Raw genomic sequence first — 21,097 nt, forward strand, 5'->3', positions numbered from 1 at the left:
TTTTTTTCATAATCTTAGCTCTTTTGATCATCTATGTGACACAGGACTATCAAGAGCTAAGAGTGTTATGTAATATTAATTTGAACTAAAAAACAAAGACCTAGAAGTTCAAGTTCCTATCTCACTATTAAAGCTCATAACCTTATTTTAGTAAGCATTCTGCTACAACACATTTTATATATGCATCTAATTTAAATGTGTTTATTTTTTCAAGATGCCTTGAGTCCTTAAAAAAAAAAAAAATCACTTGAAATGGTTTTTGAGCTTTTGCAATTTCACCACTCTTAAGGAAAAACACTATAGTTCATAAAGAAAAAGAAACAATATAAAATTCTCTCTCTCAGATATTTATTTAATATTTTAAGTCACAGATAAAAGATTTCTACATAGATCAATTATCAACCATCTTAAAAAGAGTTTTCTTTGTTGCAGTTTAATTAAAATTAACCAATTTCAACAAAGTTGTGACTAACCTCAGACCTCATAATGACTTCCTAAAAACTCTTAGCCTGCGCCTCAAAACAGACTATCATCTTTTATTTTTTTTTAAAGATTTTATTTATTTATTGGACAGAGATCACAAGTAGGCAGAGAGGCAGGCAGAGAGAGAGAGAGAGAGAGGAGAAAGCAGGCTCCCTGCTGAGCAGAGAGCCCAACTCGGGGCTCGATCCCAGGATCCTGGGATCATGACCTGAGCCAAAGGCAGAGGCTTTAACCCAATGAGCCACCCAGGCGCCCTAGACTATCATCTTTTAATTTATGTTTTCCTTCTACTACTTCACTACCCACTGCTAACACATATCACTTGTGTAAAAGTCCTGACCCCATATATATTATAAGCTTTTTTAAAAAAAGAAACCATGACCCCCTGCCAAAAAAAAAAAGATAGAAAGAAAGAAAGAAACCATGAGTTAAGTGTCTCTGTATCCATTATAGGATCTATACCTAGACAACATTCAGATGTTTATTGCCTAGTGGTCAATTTAAAAAAAAGCAGTTACTGGAAGCTTTCCATTATCATCCTGAATTAAAACCTTTTTTGATTCTTTTTATGAAGATTTTCAAATATACAGAAAGGTGAGGTAGTGCAATTACCCAAAATATCTTGCACTTAAGAGTCAACTGTGAATTCTAATTAAATTTGAAGCCTCTTATTTACACAAAAATTACTAAAACAAAATGCAAGAGTATTTGGCACCCTATTTTTCTTTTATTCACTTCATAGTCTTTAAAATACATTGGCAAAGAAAGTTATCTACTAAAAAGTATGTTTTCTCAATAACCTATCTTTAAATAAAAATAGCTATAAAATAAATTCTTCTAAAAACTAATACTTGTCAAAATGGAGACTACCTTTTGATACAAGTCTAATTTATAACTTTTTAAAGCTACTTTGCTTACTTCAAAGTTGAACTCTTGCTGAAAACAAAACAGTCTAAGTAATAAAAATCTAAGTAGATATATACCGATATGTCTGGGATTCCCTAATAGTAATCATAACCTTCACTAACCTATCCCTCAAAACCACCAGGAATGGTTTCTGAGATACAAATATTCTCCAGGAACTCTATTTTATAGACTTTTCATGACTGATAATGATGAATGCCAACCATCACACTCTTCATTTTTCAGGTGATTTCTGGGAAAAGTTCCTTTTCTAAAACAATAAAAAACAAAATCTAAATTTTTATTTAGATTAAGTTTAGAAGATTGAGAGGTAATAAGATATACCCCTTAAAATTATTAAAGATAATCTATGATCATTATTGACCTAAACAACTTGACTAACACATTCAGCTTTGCATAATGGTTTCTTTTATTTAAAACTGTTATTATACTTTTTTTTTTTAAAGATTTTATTTATTTATTTGACAGACAGAGATCACAAGTAGGCAGAGAGGCAGGCAGAGAGAGAGAGAGAGAGGGAAGCAGGCTTCCTGCGGAGCAGAGAGCCCGATGCGGTGCTCGATCCCAGGACCCTGAGATCATGACCCGAGCCGAAGGCAGCAGCCCAAACCACTGAGCCACCCAGGCGCCCCTTATTATACTTTTCATAATAATTTAATCATGCCTTTGCCTACATAGTATCAGTAAGCCTCACCCATGAATACTGGTATTTGGATAACATAATGTAGCTTTTGCAGTAAGGAAGGGACATGGCCAAGACTACATCTGGTAGAGTGGCTATAGTAATGAATATCAGTTATTTATTATATAAATTTAAAAATCAATCTTCATTATCCTCATAGGAACAGCCATTTAACTAGGGGTGTTTTAAAGCTTATGCAGTAGTTAGGGCAAAAGAAACAGGCCAACATATTTGACTTTTAAGCCAAAATAAGACTACAGCTGCCCTATTTATGCGGGGGGGGGGGGGGGGGGAGTCTATTCTAAAACTAGATTAAAAAATAATCATAAATGTGGGACACAAACTAGAAGACTACTAATAAATGTTAAGTTAAATTCATTTTGGGGGCACCTGGGTGGCTCAGTGGGTTAAGCCTCTGCCTTCAGCTCCAGTCATGATCCCAGGAAGCCCCTGCCTTCGGCTCCGGTCATGATTCCAGGGTCATGGGATTGAGCCCCACATCAGGCTCTCTGCTCAGTGGAGAGCCTGCTTCCCTCTCTCTCTCTGCCTGCTTTTCTGCCAACTTGTGATCTCTCTCCCTCTGTCAATTAAATAAATAAAATCTTTTTTCAAAAAATTCATTTTGAAGAGTAGTCACCTGGCAACAGAATCTTCTGTCAAGATAAACAGAAATACTTAATATAATAAATAAATGTTCAGATAGTAAACAAACCCACACATACACTTTTTTTTTAATCTTCCCCCAAAATAAATCTATTAACTTGACATAATAGAGTTGAAAGAAATTTCAAAATGTAGAATTATTCTTCTACTCTAAAGGAAATAAAAGGTAGGTATACAGGTGGGACAGAAACTCTATTTATGTACTGCTGTTCTTACAAATTATTTAAACACATTAGCAGCCCTGATAGTTATAATATTCCTATCTAACAGATAAGGTGATGGTACTTCAATTTTTAAAGGATATATACACAAAGCAACCATTTCTCACTTATGATTAATATATATAGATAGGTAGTTTGGCCAAAAATTTCCATTTCATGGCTTGTTTAAATTAAGTATAATTTAAAAATTAGAAAAGCTAATGAAATCCAATTAAGGATGTTTATCTCAGAAATCTCTCTAAAGTAGGGGCGCCTGGGTGGCTCAGTGGGTTAAGCCGCTGCCTTCGGCTCAGGTCATGATCTCAGGGTCCTGGGATCGAGTCCCGCATCTGGCTCTCTGCTCAGCAGGGAGCCTGCTTCCTCCTCTCTCTCTCTCTCTGCCTGCCTCTCGGCCTACTTGTGATCTCTCTCTGTCAAATAAATAAATAAAATCTTTTAAATAAATAAAGAAAGAAATAAAGAAATCTCTCTAAAGTAAATATTCTTTACAATGGAAATAAGAATATGCTTGAAAAGAATACCTATGTTTAGATACCTTTTAATCCTAAACATACTACTCTGTAGAAAGACTAAGTCAGTTATAAAGCTCTAACAGAAACACAGCAGTATAAATTCTACGCCCAGCAATTAATTACCTACCAGACATTATAAAAGCTTAGGAGGTAGAGGAGTAATGAATAATTCACTGAATTTTCAAAAATTAAACAGACCCTGAGATCGTGCCATTTGCAACAACATGGATGGACCTAGCAAGTACTACGGCAAGGGAAGTAAGTCAGACAGGGAAAGACAAATACCATACGATTTTATTTATATGTGGAATCTGAAAAAACAAAAAAATGAATAAACAAACATAAAACAGAAACAGACCCAAAAATACAGAACAAACTGACTGTTGGAGAGATGGGCAAAATGGGTAAAGGGGAGTGGGAGATATAGTCTTCCAGTTATGGAATGAATAAATCAAGGGATAAAAGGTACAGCACAGGGAATATAGTCAATGGCGTAAAAGCATTGTGTGGTGACAAAAGATTAAAATAACATTTGTGGTGACCCATAGCAAGATGTAGGAGACTTGTCAAACCACTATGTAGCAAACCTGAAACTAATCTAACATTGTGCGTGTCTACTAGAGTTCAATAAAAAATTAAAAATAAGTAAAAGGAGACCCTCTGCTCAGAATGCCTTAAAAAAAAAAAAAAAGACTATAAAAAGGGTTGGCATGAATGTGAAAAACTGTAACTGCTGATGGAAGTATACATTCATACAACCACTCTGGAAAAACTGGCACTGAACAAATTTAAACACTACTACCTAAGCAACTCCATGTCTAGATAATGTGTCATATATGCCAATATATGTGCCATATATGCCAATGGCATGTACAATAATATTCATACCAGTACCCCATATTTCAATGAAAAGAAAAACTATGTTCAGCAACACAGATGTATCCCATGAACATACATTTAAGGAAAAGGAACCAAACACAGCAACACATACTATGATTTCATTTAAATGAAGTTCAAAAACAAACAGGGAACACATACACAAAAAAACAAACAAACATACAAACAAACTAAGGTTCAAAAGCAGGAAAAATTACTCTAAAGTGTCAAAGGACGGGATAGTAGTTACCACCGGAGAGAAGGTGGGGAGAGGTAATGACTATGAAAAGGTGTGATGAGTATTAGCAATGTTTCCTTAATCTGGATGTTGGTCACTGGTGTACTCAGAGTGAACATTCCTCAACCTAGGCACTATTCTACACATTCTTAAAAATATGTTTATATTTAAAAAACTAAATAGACAATTTTTATTCCCTAAATGTCATCCTGAAATGTCTTATAACATCTCTACTGAAATTCTAAAAAGAGTAATAGTTAGGAACCAAGAGCTGCTTCTAAATAAACACTCAAAAGGCAAACTAAATAATACATAAGCCTAAATAGTAGCTTCAAATGCTTATAGGCTATAATTAATGATCTATCCATTTCAACATGTTTATATGTTTTAAGTTTACCCAAATAATAACTTTTGAAAATCTTCATTTTGTATACAAAACTGGCCTAAACACCCTATTTAACTATTAAAAAAAAAACAACTTTAAACTTCTCTTGAAGGCTTGGAAATTCTTAATTGTACTTTCATAAATTACTCATTAGGAGATGTTTCTTTAAAGAATGTCTTTCAAAAACAAAAACAACAGAAATTGGTTTTTGGAAGCATAAACCCAGAATAATAACAATACAGATATCCAAACAGATACAATGATGTTACCAGGCACACAAATAAATTTTTATTTCCCAATTCTTTTTATCTTGCTACATTTCAGGTTTCATAAATATGCACTTTTTTCATCTGTCTGTGGGTGTTTTTACTACTACTCCACTCCCCTAAGAGGCTTTCAAACATTTACACTAAAAAAAAAAGACAAAAGTTGTACATGATCTGAAAATTATAATTCATCATGTACTACCATGAACTTGAAATAACCCTAGCAAAAAAGTACACAGAGAGACAGGTCCTAACGTTAAGTCCCTAGCCTGATGTTACCTCAAAGTCAAATTTAAGAGCATATAAAATGCTATAAACATAAATGCAATCAAGTACACTGTATGCTATATCAAGAAAGACTGAGAAGGCTAAGAAAAATGCCCTCCCTCGGTGTCCCTTTACGCAAGGGGAAAAAAAGGACCAAGAAGAATATCCTTTTCCCACTTTTCCTCTAGTTTCTCTAAGATCAGTATTGTCCTACTGAACTTACGGTGATGATCAAAAGTTCTATATGTGCATTGTCCAGTATGGTAATACTAGTCACATAGAGCTAAGGAACCTAGAATTGGTGACTAGTGCACCTACGGAAATGAATTTAATTTTAACTAATTTAAATAGGCATATGTAGCTTTTGGTTACTATAGTGGATAGCACAGTTCTACATTACCTACTTTCCCTAATTTCCTTTTATTAAAAAATGAGATAACGGAAAAAGAATTAAAACTACAAGTAAGGGAAAAATTAAAATGAGGCTTCAATGCCAAGGTGGTTAAAGACTTAGCTATTCCTCAAGGAATCAGCCAGTAGTCCAGAGAGGATAGTCAGGTCAGACACCTTAGGTTTGAAAAAAGCAAAGAAAGAAGATTCAAAACTGTATCCACAGAGAGCACGGATATATTACAAAACTATCGTGTTCCACAAAGCAATAAATTTGGGGGGAAAATATAGTAGTTTCCTAAGAGAACCCAATTCTGGCATTCAGCAGTTGAGAAATGGTGGGTTATTGTGCAATATCTAATCTAATTACCTATTATTGTGCAATATCTAATCTAATTACCTATTATTTGTGCCTGGTTTTCACATTCTATAAACAGCAACAAAGGCTTCAACATTATCAGAGAATTTCTGCATATGGACTTCTCATATAATGTTACATCCTTAATAAATAATGCAAAATTTAGTACATTTGGTGTTCTTTCATTTTCCTGTTATATAGTTGATTATAAAAGCTAATGTTAGAGGTTGGTCATTTACATAACTTCATGGCCTCATTAATGGCTTTTTAAGTATTCAATATTTAAGAAATCACTTATTTTTCGAGCTCTTGATGAATTGAGAGAGAAAACAATGTTCAAAAATGACAAATCAATCAGCATTTAAAATAAAGATTGGCTCTGGACTTAAAGACTTCCAACTAAATGACAATAAAAACAAGATTTACAGGTCAGGTACAAACCACATACCAGCAATCTATCACAAGACCAAGATTCCTACTTCATAAAAGAATAACCAAAGCCAATTCAATCTTTAATATACTTGCTGTTTGGGAAATAAGCTGACTTTGGAAAAGTCACAAGTAATGGATATCCATAACTGTATGACTAGGACAGAGTCACTAGAAAATATGTGTAATTAATCCCAAACATTTTATAATCTGTATGTTTCACCTATAGAGAAATAAAAGTACTTTTGGAAACAGTGATTTTTCTTTTTAAAAAACACTATTTCTACAGAGGTTTTAAACCTGGAGGTTTTTCAGTTCTTAACAATTCCAATAGAAAATGATTAGTAAAATTTAACACTAACAATCCTCCACATTTCTAAGAACCATCTGTTGGTCTCTTACATCAAATTAAAAAAATAAAATAAAAATACAATTCATTCAAATGACTCTACTGAAAAAACAGTTAGTTCTGAAATAACTTTGAAATCAATATATTGTAAAACACATTATTATTCCACAAATGTACTCCCTTCTGATAATTAAAACTAAAAAGAATGTTACAGAAGTCTATTTTTCCAGAAGGCTATAAAACAAAATAAGAATGCACTAAATAAGAATGTATTTAATTTTGGAAAAATTTAATGGAGTATTTTGCCAATAACTTATTGACAAATTTGAAAAGGAACACAGTATTTATTCTAAAAGAAACACTTCACTAAAAATCTAATATGTGGGATGTGCGCATGGCACAGTCAGTTAAGTGTCTGCCTTCAGCTCAGGTCATGATCCCAGGGTCCTGGGATCGAGTCCCACGTTAGGTTCCCTGCTCAGTGGGGAGCCTGCTTCTCCCTCTGCCTGCTGTTCCCCCTGCTTGCACACTCTCCCTCTCTCTCTCTGACAAATAAATAAATAAAATCTTTAAAAAGAGAAAATTTTTAAAAATTAAAAAAATACAAATCTAATACGCTTCTTTGCTCAACAGACACATTAATTTTATTAAGTAAGCAAAATTAAATTATAAGATAGGATGATACAGCAAACAAGTTATTTGTAACCAGGAGATTCAGGGCATGTTTAAAAGCATTTATTTTTTTATGACTTCATTAGATAGAAATGAGAAGAACCCATTACTTTTGGCATTTCGTAACATAAAAATGCATTATGGTACTTTATTAGCATGTGTGTTTTTGCCAAATGGACTGTGAATCAAAACTTACCTGTTTTGTTGACTTTTTTGTGCCATTGAAAATTTTCCAAGCTAGCCCATTGCCACCACTGGCAATGTGTCGACCAACATCAAATTCTCTAGTGACAGGATTTCCCATTACAGCACTAGTGACATCAGCTGTTACTTTTGTAACAGTACTCTTCAACTTATTAAGCATCGACTCCATGGCTGCAATACTGAGTAGCTGTAATTACCTAGAAACACAGGGGGGACAGGGAAGCACTGATCATTTGTTTTTACTTGTTTAGGCACTTAACATTCGTTATTTAGTCTGAAAAACTTAATATACCCCAAACAGTGAACAAAACAGTCCTATATATATAAAAGCTACATGTTGGTTTTGTCTTCAAAGAACCCAACACACCAAAATCCAAATTTAGATCTAGGAACCAAACTGTTTTTTTCTACCTCAATTATTACAGACCAGGAAAAAACACATTCCCCCTTGACACTGAAATGAATGTTGTTCAACTATATAACATGGACCCTCAACATTTTAGTGGTGTACAGGGTCTAAATCTTTCCTCACGCTGAAAACAACCATATAAAACCTGAAAGGAGCAGGATGCCTGGGTGGCTCAGTAGGTTAAGCATCTGCCTTTGGCTCAGATGATGATCCCAGGGTCCTGGGATCAAATCCCACATTGGGCTCCTTGCTTGACAGGAGCCTGCTTCTCCCTCTGCCTGCTTGAGCATGCACAGGCTCTCTCTCTGTCTCTCTGACAAATAAATAAAATTTTATTAAAAAAAAAAAAAAGAAAACCTGAAAGGAGCTAATGCTATACTCAACAATAAATTTATATTTTATAAAATTTTTACTCACTAGTAAAGAAATTAATAGTGAATTGACTGGCAGCACCTGGCTGGCTTAGAAGAGTATGTCACTCTTGGTCTTGGGGTCCTGAATTCGAGCCCCATGTTGGGTGTAAAGATTAACTTTAAAAAAATGAATAAACTTTAAAAAAATAAAAACATATAATAATAACAAATAAATTAAATAATTAACATTGAACTATGAAATCACTTGACAGTATCTTCCAAAAGAAAAGCACTGGTAGCAAAAGAACAGTAAAACATGCACAAGCAACATGTAATAAAATATGTTTAAAATTTACACACTTCTAGGGGTGCCTGAGTGGCTCAGTGAGTTAAGCCTCTGCCTTGGGCTCAGGTCATGATCTCAGGGTTCTGGGATCGAGCCCCGCATCGGGCTCTCGGCTCAGCGGGGAACCTGCTTTCTCTTCTCCCTTTGCCTGCCTCTCTGTCTACTTGTGATCTCTCTCTGTCAAATAAATAAATAAAATCTTAAAAAAAAAATTTACACACTTCTGGTCATGATGCAGAAACAAAGAATGAAATTTATCCTCTGCCCTTGAACAACTAGAAGCTGGACAAATATATGAAACAAATGTTTTCAGACACTGAATAGACAGCAGAGGCATATAATCCTAGTGAGAAAGCAAACTAACAAGGTGAACCCTAAGATTACCCCAGCTTTCTGCCTTGAGGTACACTACAAATCAGAGAAGAGAGCAGAATTCCAAGCAGCAGTCTAGCTGAGTTAAAGAGCTGAACAGACGGGGCACCTGGGTGGCTCAGAGGGTTAAGCCTCTGCCTTCAGCTCAGGTCATGGTCTCATGGTCCTAGGATTGAGCCCCGCATTGGGCTCTCTGCTCAGCAGGGAGCCTGCTTCCCCCACAACCTTGCCTGCCTCTCCACCTACCTGTGATCTCTTCTCTGTGTTAAATAAATAAAAATCTTTAAAAAAAGAAAGAGCTGAAAAGACAAATTGGAATTCAAGGATGCAGAGGTGGCTAAGAATTCCGGGATCAGATTTCAAGAAGAGGGAAAAATCAGGGAAAGAGAGAGAGAGAGAAAGAACTATGGAAAATGAGCTCCAGAAATTTGCACAGAAATCTGATGCTTTGTTGAACACTAAGATGCCCATACATTGTATGAAACTCAACCAGGTCATCAAGGACCAACTAGAGAGCTATTAACTGAATGTTCAAGTTCACACTGGGCTGAAAATCACTTAACTTCTCACAAGCTAGACTAGAGAGTCCTCATTGATCACTAAAAGCATTCAGCAAAAATCCCACAAGGACCATGCCATAGTAATAGAATAAACTGTTCTTAGAGTAAAATGTACTCTTAAGCTGCCCTAACAAACTAAAAGCAAGCCTCAAATCATCAAACTAACTGCCTACCAGAAAGAAACCCAGTATTTAAAAAATCAGATATTTAACAATATAACATTCACAATGTTCAGCATGCAGTCAATAATTACTAGACATGCCAAGAATCAAGAACAAGTATTCATAATCAAGACCAAAATCAATCAGTAAATACTCCAAAATTATAGATTATGGACATTAAAGACATTAAAAAGCTATCATATATCTAAGTATTTCAAGGAAAGCATGAACATAATAAAAGAAAATGGAATACCTCAAAATTCCAGAGATGAAAAATAAAAAGCTCAAATAAAAAATTCAGAGGAGGGGGCGCATATGTGGCTCAGTGGGTTAAGCCTCTGCCTTCAGCTTGGGTCGTGATCTCAGGGTCCTGGGATAGAGCCCTGCATTGGGCTCTCCTCGGTGGGGAGACTGCTTCCCCCTCTCTCTCTCTCTGCCTGCCTCCCTGCCTACCTGTGACCTCTGTCTGTCGAATAAATAAATAAAATCTTTTAAAAAAATTCAGAGGATTTCATTAACAAATTAGACAAAGCAGGAAAAAAAATTAGTAAAATCATGAGGCACCTGGGTGAATCAGTTGGTCAAGTATCCAATTCACTCAGGTCATGAGTTCAAGCTGCATGTTGAGCTCCATGCTGGACATGGAGTCTACTTAAAGAAAAAAAAATTAGTAAAACCTGAAGATAGAATAAAAGACTAGGAGGAAAAAAATGAGCAAAGTCTCGGCAAACTTTGGGACAATATCTCAGTTTAAAATATGTAAATGAATCCCAGAAATGAAAAGAAAAAGGAAGAAACAATATTTGAAAAAATAATGGCTAAGTATTCCTGAGTTTGATGAGAACTATGCAAGATGTCAAGAAAATTGATGAGCCACAAGCAGGATAAACACAAAGAAAACCATATTTAGATATATCATACCAAGTAGCTGAAAGTCAGTGATAGAAAGAAAAATCTTAAAAGCAGGTAGGGAAAACAGGAAAATCATACATAAAGGAAAAAAACATAAGAATTTCCGCAGACGTCTCATCAGAAACTATACAAGTCAGGCAAATGAATGGAGGTCTCTAAAGTACTAAAACAAAAACAAATGAAAAAACAATCAAAACTTATCAACCTTGAAATCTATGAGCCATGGGAAAAAAACTTTCAAAAAGAAATGTAATGGGAGCCTGGGTGGCTCAGTTGGTTAAGCTTAAGTATCTGCCTTCACTCAAGTCATGATCCCAGGGTCTTGAAATGGAGCCCTATATTGGGCTCCTTGTTCAGTGGGGAACCTGCTTCTCCCTCTCCCTCTATAGCACTCCCTGCTTGTGCTCTCCATGCTCTCTCTCTATCAAATAAATATTTAAAATAATAAATTAATAAAATTAATTTATATTAATAATATATTTATATATTTAATATATAATATGTAATTATAATAATTAAAAATAATTAATAATAAATTAAAATTAATAAAAATAATAAAATAAGGGGTGCCCGGGTGGCTCAGTGGGATAAAACTTCTGCCTTTGGCTCAGATCATGATCCCGGGGTCCTGGGATCAAGCCTCGAATCAGGTTCTCTGCTCAGCAGGGAGCCTGCTTCCTCCTCTCTCTCTGTCTGCCTCTCTGCCTACTTGTGATCTCTGTCTGTCAAATAAATAAATAAAATCTTTAAAAAATAATAAAATAAATGTGAAATACTTTTTCAGGAAAACAAAATCTAACAGAATTTGTTGCCAACAGATATGCACTGCAAGAGATACCAAAAGAAGTCCTTCAAACAGAAGGATAAAGATCTCAGATGATAATGTGAATCCACAAAAAGAATGGGGAACACTAGAAATAAAAATTATGTGGGTATATATTAAAAAAAAACACTCATGTTGTCTTTAAAAGATCATTTCAAACAAAAATATATTGATATATGAAGTAGTAAAAAATATGACAAACCAAGGATAGGAGAGGGGAAATGAAGTATATGTTTGAAAGATTCTTATATGTTAGGTAGAATAATATCACTTGAAAATAGATTATAGCAGGGGCGCCTGGGTGGCTCAGTGGGTTAAAGCCTCTGCCTTCGGCTCAGGTCATGATCTCAGGGTCCTGAGATCGAGTCCCGCATCGGGCTCTCTGCTTGGCAGGGAGCCTGCTTCCTCCTCTCTCTGCCTTCCTCTCTGCCTACTTCTGATCTGTCTCTGTCAAAGGAATAAATAAAATTAAAAAAAAAAAAAAGAAAGAAAAGAAAATAGATTATAGCAAATTAAAGACATACAATAAATCCTACACTAGTAAGTAAAATAAAAGAGATACAACTAAAAGGTCAATAATGGAAATAAAATGGAATCCTAAAGTAAAATTAATACAGAAAGTAGGAAAAGAGGAAGAAAGGAACAAAGAATAATTGTGACAAGTAGAAAATAGCAAGATAGCAGACTTAAATCCAACCCAATAAATAATTACATTAAGTACAAATGATTTAAAATTCCAATTAAAAGGCAGAGATTGTCAAACTAGATTAAAAAGCAAACCCCAATTATATGCTGCTTTCAAGAAATCCACTTTAAACCCACTTTACAAGATGACTTAAAACTAAAAGAATGTGAAAATACATCAAGCTAGAGTGGCCATATTCATAACAAATAGAAAAGGCAACATTTCATAATAACAAAGATGTTAATTCATTAAGAAAACAAAATCTTAAATGTGTACATACTGAATAAGAGCTTTAAAATAAATACAATAAAAAAATGACTGAAAGAAACAGACAAATCCACAATTATAGTTGGAGACTTCAAAGATCCTCTCTCAGTGGGGCGCCTTGGTGGCTCAGTGGCTTAAAGCCTCTGCCTTCAGTTCAGGTCATGATCTCAGGGTCCTGGGATCAAGCCCCACATCCGGCTCTCTGCTCGGCAGGGAACCTGCTTCCTCCTCCTCTCTCTCTCTGCCTGCCTCTCTGCCTACTTGTGATCTCTGTCAAATAAATAAATAAAATCTTAAAAAAAAAAAAGATCCTCTCTCAGTAACAGGTGGACACAGGCTGAGTAGACAAAAAAATCCGTAAGGATACAGAAAACCTGAACATTATCAAACAACATGACCCAAAACACCCCCTTGACAACAGCACAGTCCATTTTGTTTTCATGTGTACATGCAACAATCAGTAAGACTGACTATGTCCTTCCGGGCCATAAAACAAATCTCAAAATATTTAAAATTACTTTAATACAAAACCAGTTCTTGGACCACAATGAAATCAAACTAGAAACCAGTAACAGAGAAATATCTAGAAAAAAATGCAAATATTTGGAAAATAACCACTTTTCAATAACCCAACAGCTAAAATAAATAAATCACAGAAAAATTTTTAAATACTTTGAGGTGACTGAAAATGAAATACTGAGGTGCCTGGGTGGCTCAGTTAGTTAAGCGGCTGCCTTCCTCTCAGGATCATGATTCTGGGATCCTGGGATCGAGTCCCTTTTTAGGCTCCCTGCGCAACAGAAAGCCTGCTTCTCTCTCTCTCTGCCTGCTTCTCTGCTTACTTGCACTCTCTTTCTTTGTCTCTGTCAAATAAATAAATGAAATCTCTAAAAAAGAAAAAAGAAAATGAAGTAACTGTGGGGTGTAGGTAAAGCAGTGATTAGTGGGAATTGTATAGCTTTAAAGATTTATAATATATGTGTGTGTATATACATATATATATAAATGAAAGGGGGAAATGCCAAAATCAGTGGTCTCACCATCCATCTTAGGAAGCTAGGAGGAAAGAAAAAAAAAGAAAAGAAAAGAAAATTATATGCAAAATAAGTAGGAAAAGTAAATAAAAAGTAGAACTCAATGAAACATACTGAATATAATGTAAAACTCTATTTAGTAGAGAAATGAAAAAGAAAAATCAATGATGCCAAAACCTGTGTTTTTTTTTTTTTAAAGATAAGCCTCTAGCCAAATTAAGGAAAAATTTAAAAGACACAAATGGTCAATATCAGAAATAGAGGAAACTCTACAGACTTTAATCCTATTTAAATCTCATAGATTTTAGGGGTGCTGGGTGGCTCAGTGGGTTGGGCCTCTGCCTTCAGCTCCGGTCATGATCTCAAGGTCCTGGGATAGGCCCACACTGGGCTCCATGCTCAGCAGGGAGCCTGCTTCCCCCTCTCTCTCTGCCTGCTGCTCTGCCTACTTGCGATCTCCCTCTCTGTCAAATAAATAAATAAGTAAAATCTTTAAAAATAAATAAATAAATCTCATGGATTTTAAATAATAAGGTATACTATAAATGATCTTGTGCCAATTAATTCAACAACTTGAATGAAATGGAAAAAATCCTTGAAAGCCAAAACTACCAAAATTGACTCAAGAAGGAACAGAAAATCAGAAAAGTCCTATAAAAAAGAAATCCAATTCATAATTACAAACTTTACCACAAAATAAAACTCCAGGTTCAAATGGCTTCACTGTTGAATTTTAACAAATATTTAAGGAAGAAATAATAATCAGGTCAGTACAAGCTTTTCCAGAACACAGAAGAGAACACTCCCTATGTCATGTTACATAGTCATTATTGCTCTGACACCAACAACAAATGACACAAAGGAAAAATGCAATATCCTTCATCAACATGTAAAAAACCTTAACAAAATACTAAGTACATCAAATCTAATAAATCCAACCCAATGATCAAGAGGGACTTATCTCAGGAATGCAAGGTTGATTTAAGACTCAAAAACAAATTCATGTAATTTGCCATATTAATTGAATAATGGAGGAGGGACATACAATTATCTCAATAGAAGCAGAAAAAAATTTTCACAAAACCAATACCCGTTCACAATAAAAACTCTCAGCAAACTAAGAACAGAAAGAAACCTCCTCAGGGAAGTTGGCTCGCTCAGTCCATCAAACATGTGACTCTTAATCTGAGGCTGTGAGTTCAAGCCCCACATTCAACATGGAGCCTACAAGGAAGGAAGGAGGGAATGAAGAAAGGGAGCGAGGGAGGAAAGAGAGAGAGGGAGGGAGGGTGGGAGGGAGGAAGAAAGAGAAGGGAAGGGAAGGGAAGAACTTCCTCAACCTGATCAATGGAATCTTTGAATACCTACAGCCAATATTATATTTAAAAATTTAAAAGAAAGTTGAACGCTTTTTCCCTATGTTTGGGAACAAAGTAAAAATATCTACTTTTATACTTTAATATTCTAATGGAGGTCCTAGCCAAAGCAATTAAGAAAATAAAATTAAAGATTTTCAGATCATGTACACAGAAAGGCAGAACAAATCTACAAAAAAAAAAACTATTGGAACTAGTATAAGTTTAGTATTACAGAATATAAGAATGGAAAAATGGCTATTTTGATATGCTAGAAACAAACACTGGAACTTCAAAAATACTATTTCAAGGACATGAAATACCTATGGATACATTTAACAAGATATACAAGACTTGTACAATGAAAACAAAAAATTGCTGAGAATAACGAATAAAGACTTAAAAAGAAAGACCTGTTCATGAAATGGAAGACTCAATATCGTTAAGATACCAAGTTCCCCACTGATCTATGGACTCAATACAATCCAAACAGAATCCCAGAGGCTTTTATAGAAATTGACAAGCTGATCTAAAATATTACTCTGTGAGAAGGTTTGCACAGACTTTACTTGATTGTGAAGGGTCCATGGCACAAGGGGGTCTAAAACCCTCTCATTCTTCAAATCTTCCACTTCCATGTTTATTCCTTCCTAGCAATGATTTGTCTGACAAAGTCTGTGTCCTACAAATCTTCCTTAACCAACAATTTCCTCCTAATTTTTTCCCACTTGACCACAGAAAAGTGTTTTTCTCAGCTATCACAATCTTCTTATATGGCATTTCCCTGGATATAAAAAACTTTGAATTGGGGAGATGTAATTCAAGAATTATTAAAACTGAAAGTCTCTTAGGGTGCCTGGGTGGCTCAGTGGGTTAAGCCTCTGCCTTCGGCTCAGGTTAGGGTTCGGATTAGGGAGCCCAAGTTGGGCTCTCTGCTCAGCGGGGAGCCCGCTTCCCCCTCTTTCTTTCTGCCTACTTGTGATCTCTGCCAAAAAGAAAAAAAAAAAAAAAAAAAAACAACCTGAAAGTCTCTTAAAAATAAAGCAAAAAGGGGGTGGCTGGATGGCTCAGTTAGGTGTCTGCCTTCAGCTTGAGTCACTCCTGAGATCAAGCCCTACATCCACAGACTTCTTACTCAGGAGGGAGCCTGCTTCTCCCTCTGCCTGCCACTCCCCCTGCTTGTGTTCTTTGGCCTTCTCTCTGTCAAATAAATAAATAAATAAAGCAAGCAATAAGAAATTTGAAAAAAAGTACTGAAAGAGGCTGTACTTTATTTCCTCCAGGCCAGAAACTAACAGCAAGACCCCATGCCTTATTGATTACAGAATTTACAATTAAGAAATATCAGAAAGGATGAATACCCAATTTTTGTAGCAACATGGACGGGACTGGAAGAGATTATGCTGAGTGAAATAAGTCAAGCAGAGTCAATTATCATATGGTTTCACTTATTTGTGGAGCATAACAAATAACATGGAAGACAAGGGGAGATGGAGAGGAGAAGGTAGTTGAGGGAAATTGGAAGGGGAGGTGAAACATGAGAGACTATGGACTCTGAAAAACAATCTGAGGGTTTTGAAGGGGTAGGGGGTGGGAGGTTGGGGGAACCAGGTGGTGGGTATTGGAGAGGGCACGGATTGCATGGAGCACTGAATGTGGTGCAAAAACAATGAATACTGTTATACTGAAAAGAAATTAAAAATTTAAAAAAAAAAAGAAATAAAATAGCTGTCATCTGGATGTATAAAAACAAGTTAATTTCACTATTCAATAAGCAAAAACTCCAAAGTTTTGATAAAAGTAAAATAATCACAATATGCAACAACCTAGAAATTAAATCCTTTGTAACTAACAAAACTCTTGAGGAAAACTTTCAGATACCATCAACTTAAAAACATGTAAAGGAGTACATTGTTTTTCAAAATTATTTAGAAAACACACAAGCAAAAATATTTGGAAGGCCATTGGCCTAAGGCCGCATAGTTTGTATCCAGTTTTCTATGTTAATTAAATTATATTTATGTAAATATGACCTACTTTCTTCTATGAAAGATTTTAACTGTCTGTAAACAGAAAGAGACTCTCTTTCCCTTTTTATTTTATTTTTTTTTTAAAGACTTTATTTATTTATTTGCCAGAGACAGAGGGAGAGAGAGCGCGAGCACAGGCAGACAAAGAGGCAGGCAGAGGCAGAGGGAGAAGCAGGCTCCCTGCGGAGCAAGGAGCCCGATGTGGGACTCGATCCCAGGACCCTGGGATCATGACCTGAGCCGAAGGCAGCTGCTTAACCAACTGAGCCACCCAGGCGTCCCTCTCTTTCCCTTTTTAATTTAATGCTGCATTTCTGTGAGCAGTTAGATAATGTTACTATTGGCATTGTGAAAATATTTATTGCTATGCCAAGTTGTTCTCTATGAACATCTGCTGCTGATTTTGATGGGGTATGTGAAGGGACATAAAAACCTTATTTGAAACCTACATATCCATTCCCCTAATTCTGCCTGAGTAGCTACGTGTTATATGCCATGTACTAGTTACACATTGGGAATACAGATGTAAATGGAAACACTTCTGCTCTTTAGGGACTTAATCTGTAGCCAGTGGACTCAGACTGGCAAAGACCTACAGCAATTAACAGAGAGGTACATACCATGCTACAGTAAGGGATAAAAGACCATGATGTGATTTGAAAACTACAAATAGCTCAGTATGAAAGCAAAGGATAATTTCAGAGATAATATTCAAATTTGAGAAGCTCTTCCATCATCCATCAGAGCCAAGAGTAGCATACACATGGTAGGAAAAGACATGGAAAGTCACCTGGTAAATTATTTAATATTTATTTAGTACCCACCGTGTACCTGATACTATATAAGAAACTGTGGGAGAAAGAAGGAAAAATAAGCCAGGAAAGATCTTACCATCAAAGGGGCAAGAAACAGAGAAGTAAACCAACCATAGCATTAGCCCACAGTGATAAAATCTATAAAAAATACATACAAAGTCTTACAGGAGCAACAACAACAACAAAAACCAGGAACAGAGGGAAGAAGGTGTTAGCAAAACATTAATGCTAGAGATGTCTCTAAAGGTGAATAGGAATGAACTAGACAAAGAATGAGAGTAGTATAGAAGTAAAGATAAAGTAAAAACAAAGCAGTTCCAATAAAAGCTGGAGGAAACAGGGAAATATGGGAAAAGAAACAGAAAAGCCAGATCACCAAGAGCAATTAGTAGTAAGCAATCGAGCCATAAACAAAAGAAGGTTTTCAAGCATGAGTAAGATCAATCACTCTATCAAGAAGAATGAAAGATATACCAAGAGTGGAATCAGGGAATATGGCAAGACTGAAGAGAACATCAATATGTAGTTCAGGGATGATATATATATCATATATATCTATACATATATATAGATCATGATGTATGATATATCATATATATCATAATAATATATCATTATGATATACACAGATATATATCACATATATAATTAAAAATATATACAAAGCAAGAAGACAAAAGAAAGGACACTTGGAAATATAGGCAGGGAAGACAGGGAAGAGATGGTGGGATGAGGGGGTATTTCAAAGGTGTTACATGGATATTTATTTTACAATTACACGTTGTAATTGCTATGTACTTTTATGTACTATATGTTAAATTTTAAACAAATTTTAACAGAAGGAGAAGTTGCTCAAGTAAGGCAATAGTAAGGAAGGAAAAGAAAAAGTAAGAAACAAGTATGAGTTAAAACTAAGAGAACTTAGTGACCAGTTAGATAAAGGATAGGAACAAAACAAGGAATCCCTATGAGGTCTCCCATTTCAGAGTCTAGGTTTTAGGAGAAAATTCAATTTTGGACATGTTGAAGTTGAGTTGTCTGAATGACATTCACATAGAGATACACCTAATAGGTTTTTAGATATACAGGCCAAAAACTTAGGGAAAAAAGTCTTGATTGAAGACAAAACTTTGAGTACCATGAGCTTATAAACAGTACAGCAGTTAAGGCTATAACCTTGAAAAAGATTAGCCAAGAGGACCCAAGAATATCACGAGAGTATCAGAAGGCTAAAGACAGATGAACTGAAAGAACGTTTAAAAGAAGACCTGAACTTAAATGAGATTTTGAATTAGCAACATCCCTTTGACAGGTAAGAAACCTAGAGTTCAATACCTTTTCTTAATATGACAGCTTTTCAAATTTTCACTTGATTGCTGAAGAAAAAAGCTCATCTTTTCCAAAGACAAAGTTACAAATGACAGAAATGTCCAGTCATTTAAGACGTTTCACCTTGTACACCATTTAGTAGAATTCACTTCAAATTCAATCATCTTTCCCTCCTAAATCTCAGTCAAAATAAGATTTGGGACAACTTAATTATGATTCCAAGACTATATCTCTCTACCACCTGGCTCAGCCATCACTTGGTTTTGATAGAACCAGAAGGTAAATCTGATGCAATACTAGATTTTCTATGCACCTTCCAGAAGATGGGTTGACTATTAAAGCACCTGATGAAAGGAATTAGCAATTCCTTCATTTCTGCCTACTCACAAATCTAGAGATAGCAGGAATATAATCGGTAAAATTAGATTGATGCTAAAAAAAAAAAAAAAAAATTCCTGCATTTTCAAGTAACACAACTTACTTACTTCCCCAAGAATAAAATACTAAAAAGTAGAATTAGCTTGCATTTATGTATTTGTTGTGGAATTACTGTAATGCAGATAAATTAGTTACAGTAATTACATGTCTTTATGTATTGTGGAAATACTGTAATGCAAATAAAATAGTTACTATAATTACAATAATTACAACTATAATGAAATTATATTTAGTACTTGTTAGTCTCATGGCACCTAGCAGAAACTAGTCTTTCAATAAGCACAAAATAATACACACTGACCACTAATGAACAATGCAAATAAATACCAATGAACTCAAAACATTGTTTTATTTCTTAAAGAGGCACAAGTATCTGCAATTTCTTTCTATGTAAATGCCTGTAAAAGTCACTTATACAGTGACTTTTATAGCTAAGTATTCATAAAATGAAATTTTGTGATTCAAAATAAGAATTACATTAATGTGACACAAATACTTTTGGTAAAGTGATTGATAAAATTTGGGGAAACTGTCGCACCTTACACTCCCATATGCAGTGCTTATCTATTTATGTCTAAAGTAAAGTGATTCTGAGATATATTCTTGAAATACATTTTTTCTCTTGTGAGAGCACTCAGAGATTACTATAAGCTTTAAAAAGATACAGTTGTCAAAAAAATGGTGAACAGGGGCGCCTGTGTGGCTCAGTGGGTTAAGCCTCTGCCTTCGGCTTGGGTCGTGATCCCAGGATCCTGGAATTGAGCCCCACATCGGGCTCTCTGCTTAGCGGGGAGCCTACTTCCCCCCTCCCCCTCTGCCTGCCTCTCTGCCTACTTGGGATCTCTCTCTGTCAAATAAAAAATAAAAATACTTGGAAAGCACCATACTGGATGCAGTAGGAGAAACAAGAAGTAAAACATTCCATCACTATTAAGACCATTGTCCCATAAGACTTAAAAGGCAACATGAGAAATTTTAAGGCAACATATGTTCAAATATCGAACTAGTTATGTGATCAATAAGATCTGAGAAAAGATCACATCCAACTCTTTTGAAGGCACTTCAAGCCCACGTGCTTAGAGTAGTTTTTACTATAGGAACTCAATCAGATTCTTAAAATTACCATAATTTATAAAAAGTAGCAGCACTGGGGTGGTATCTCACTATTCAGCCCCTTCAGCTGGAGAAGGGGGAGAAGGAATGACTGGGTAGGAAGTGAGACTGACCACTAAGCTCATTTTCTTTTTTTTTTTTTTTTTTAAAGATTTTATTTACTTATTTGACACAGA

General features: G+C 35.3%; 1 protein-coding gene across 3 annotated transcripts in view; it reads right to left on the reverse strand.

Annotated features, from left to right (window-relative positions):
- SCYL2 (SCY1 like pseudokinase 2) overlaps positions 1-21,097 on the reverse strand; it is a 59,614-nt gene that overhangs the window by 35,548 nt on the left and 2,969 nt on the right. For all 3 annotated transcript variants that reach the window (XM_059402271.1, XM_059402270.1, XM_059402269.1), the window contains exon 2: positions 7,912-8,116. In XM_059402271.1, the coding sequence (XP_059258254.1) occupies positions 7,912-8,088 (177 nt within the window). In that variant the 5' untranslated portion in view covers positions 8,089-8,116. The remainder of the gene's footprint in view (positions 1-7,911; positions 8,117-21,097) is intronic.

The sequence above is a fragment of the Mustela nigripes genome, chromosome 6, assembly GCF_022355385.1.
Source record: "Mustela nigripes isolate SB6536 chromosome 6, MUSNIG.SB6536, whole genome shotgun sequence".
Taxonomy (NCBI): Eukaryota; Metazoa; Chordata; class Mammalia; order Carnivora; family Mustelidae; genus Mustela; species Mustela nigripes.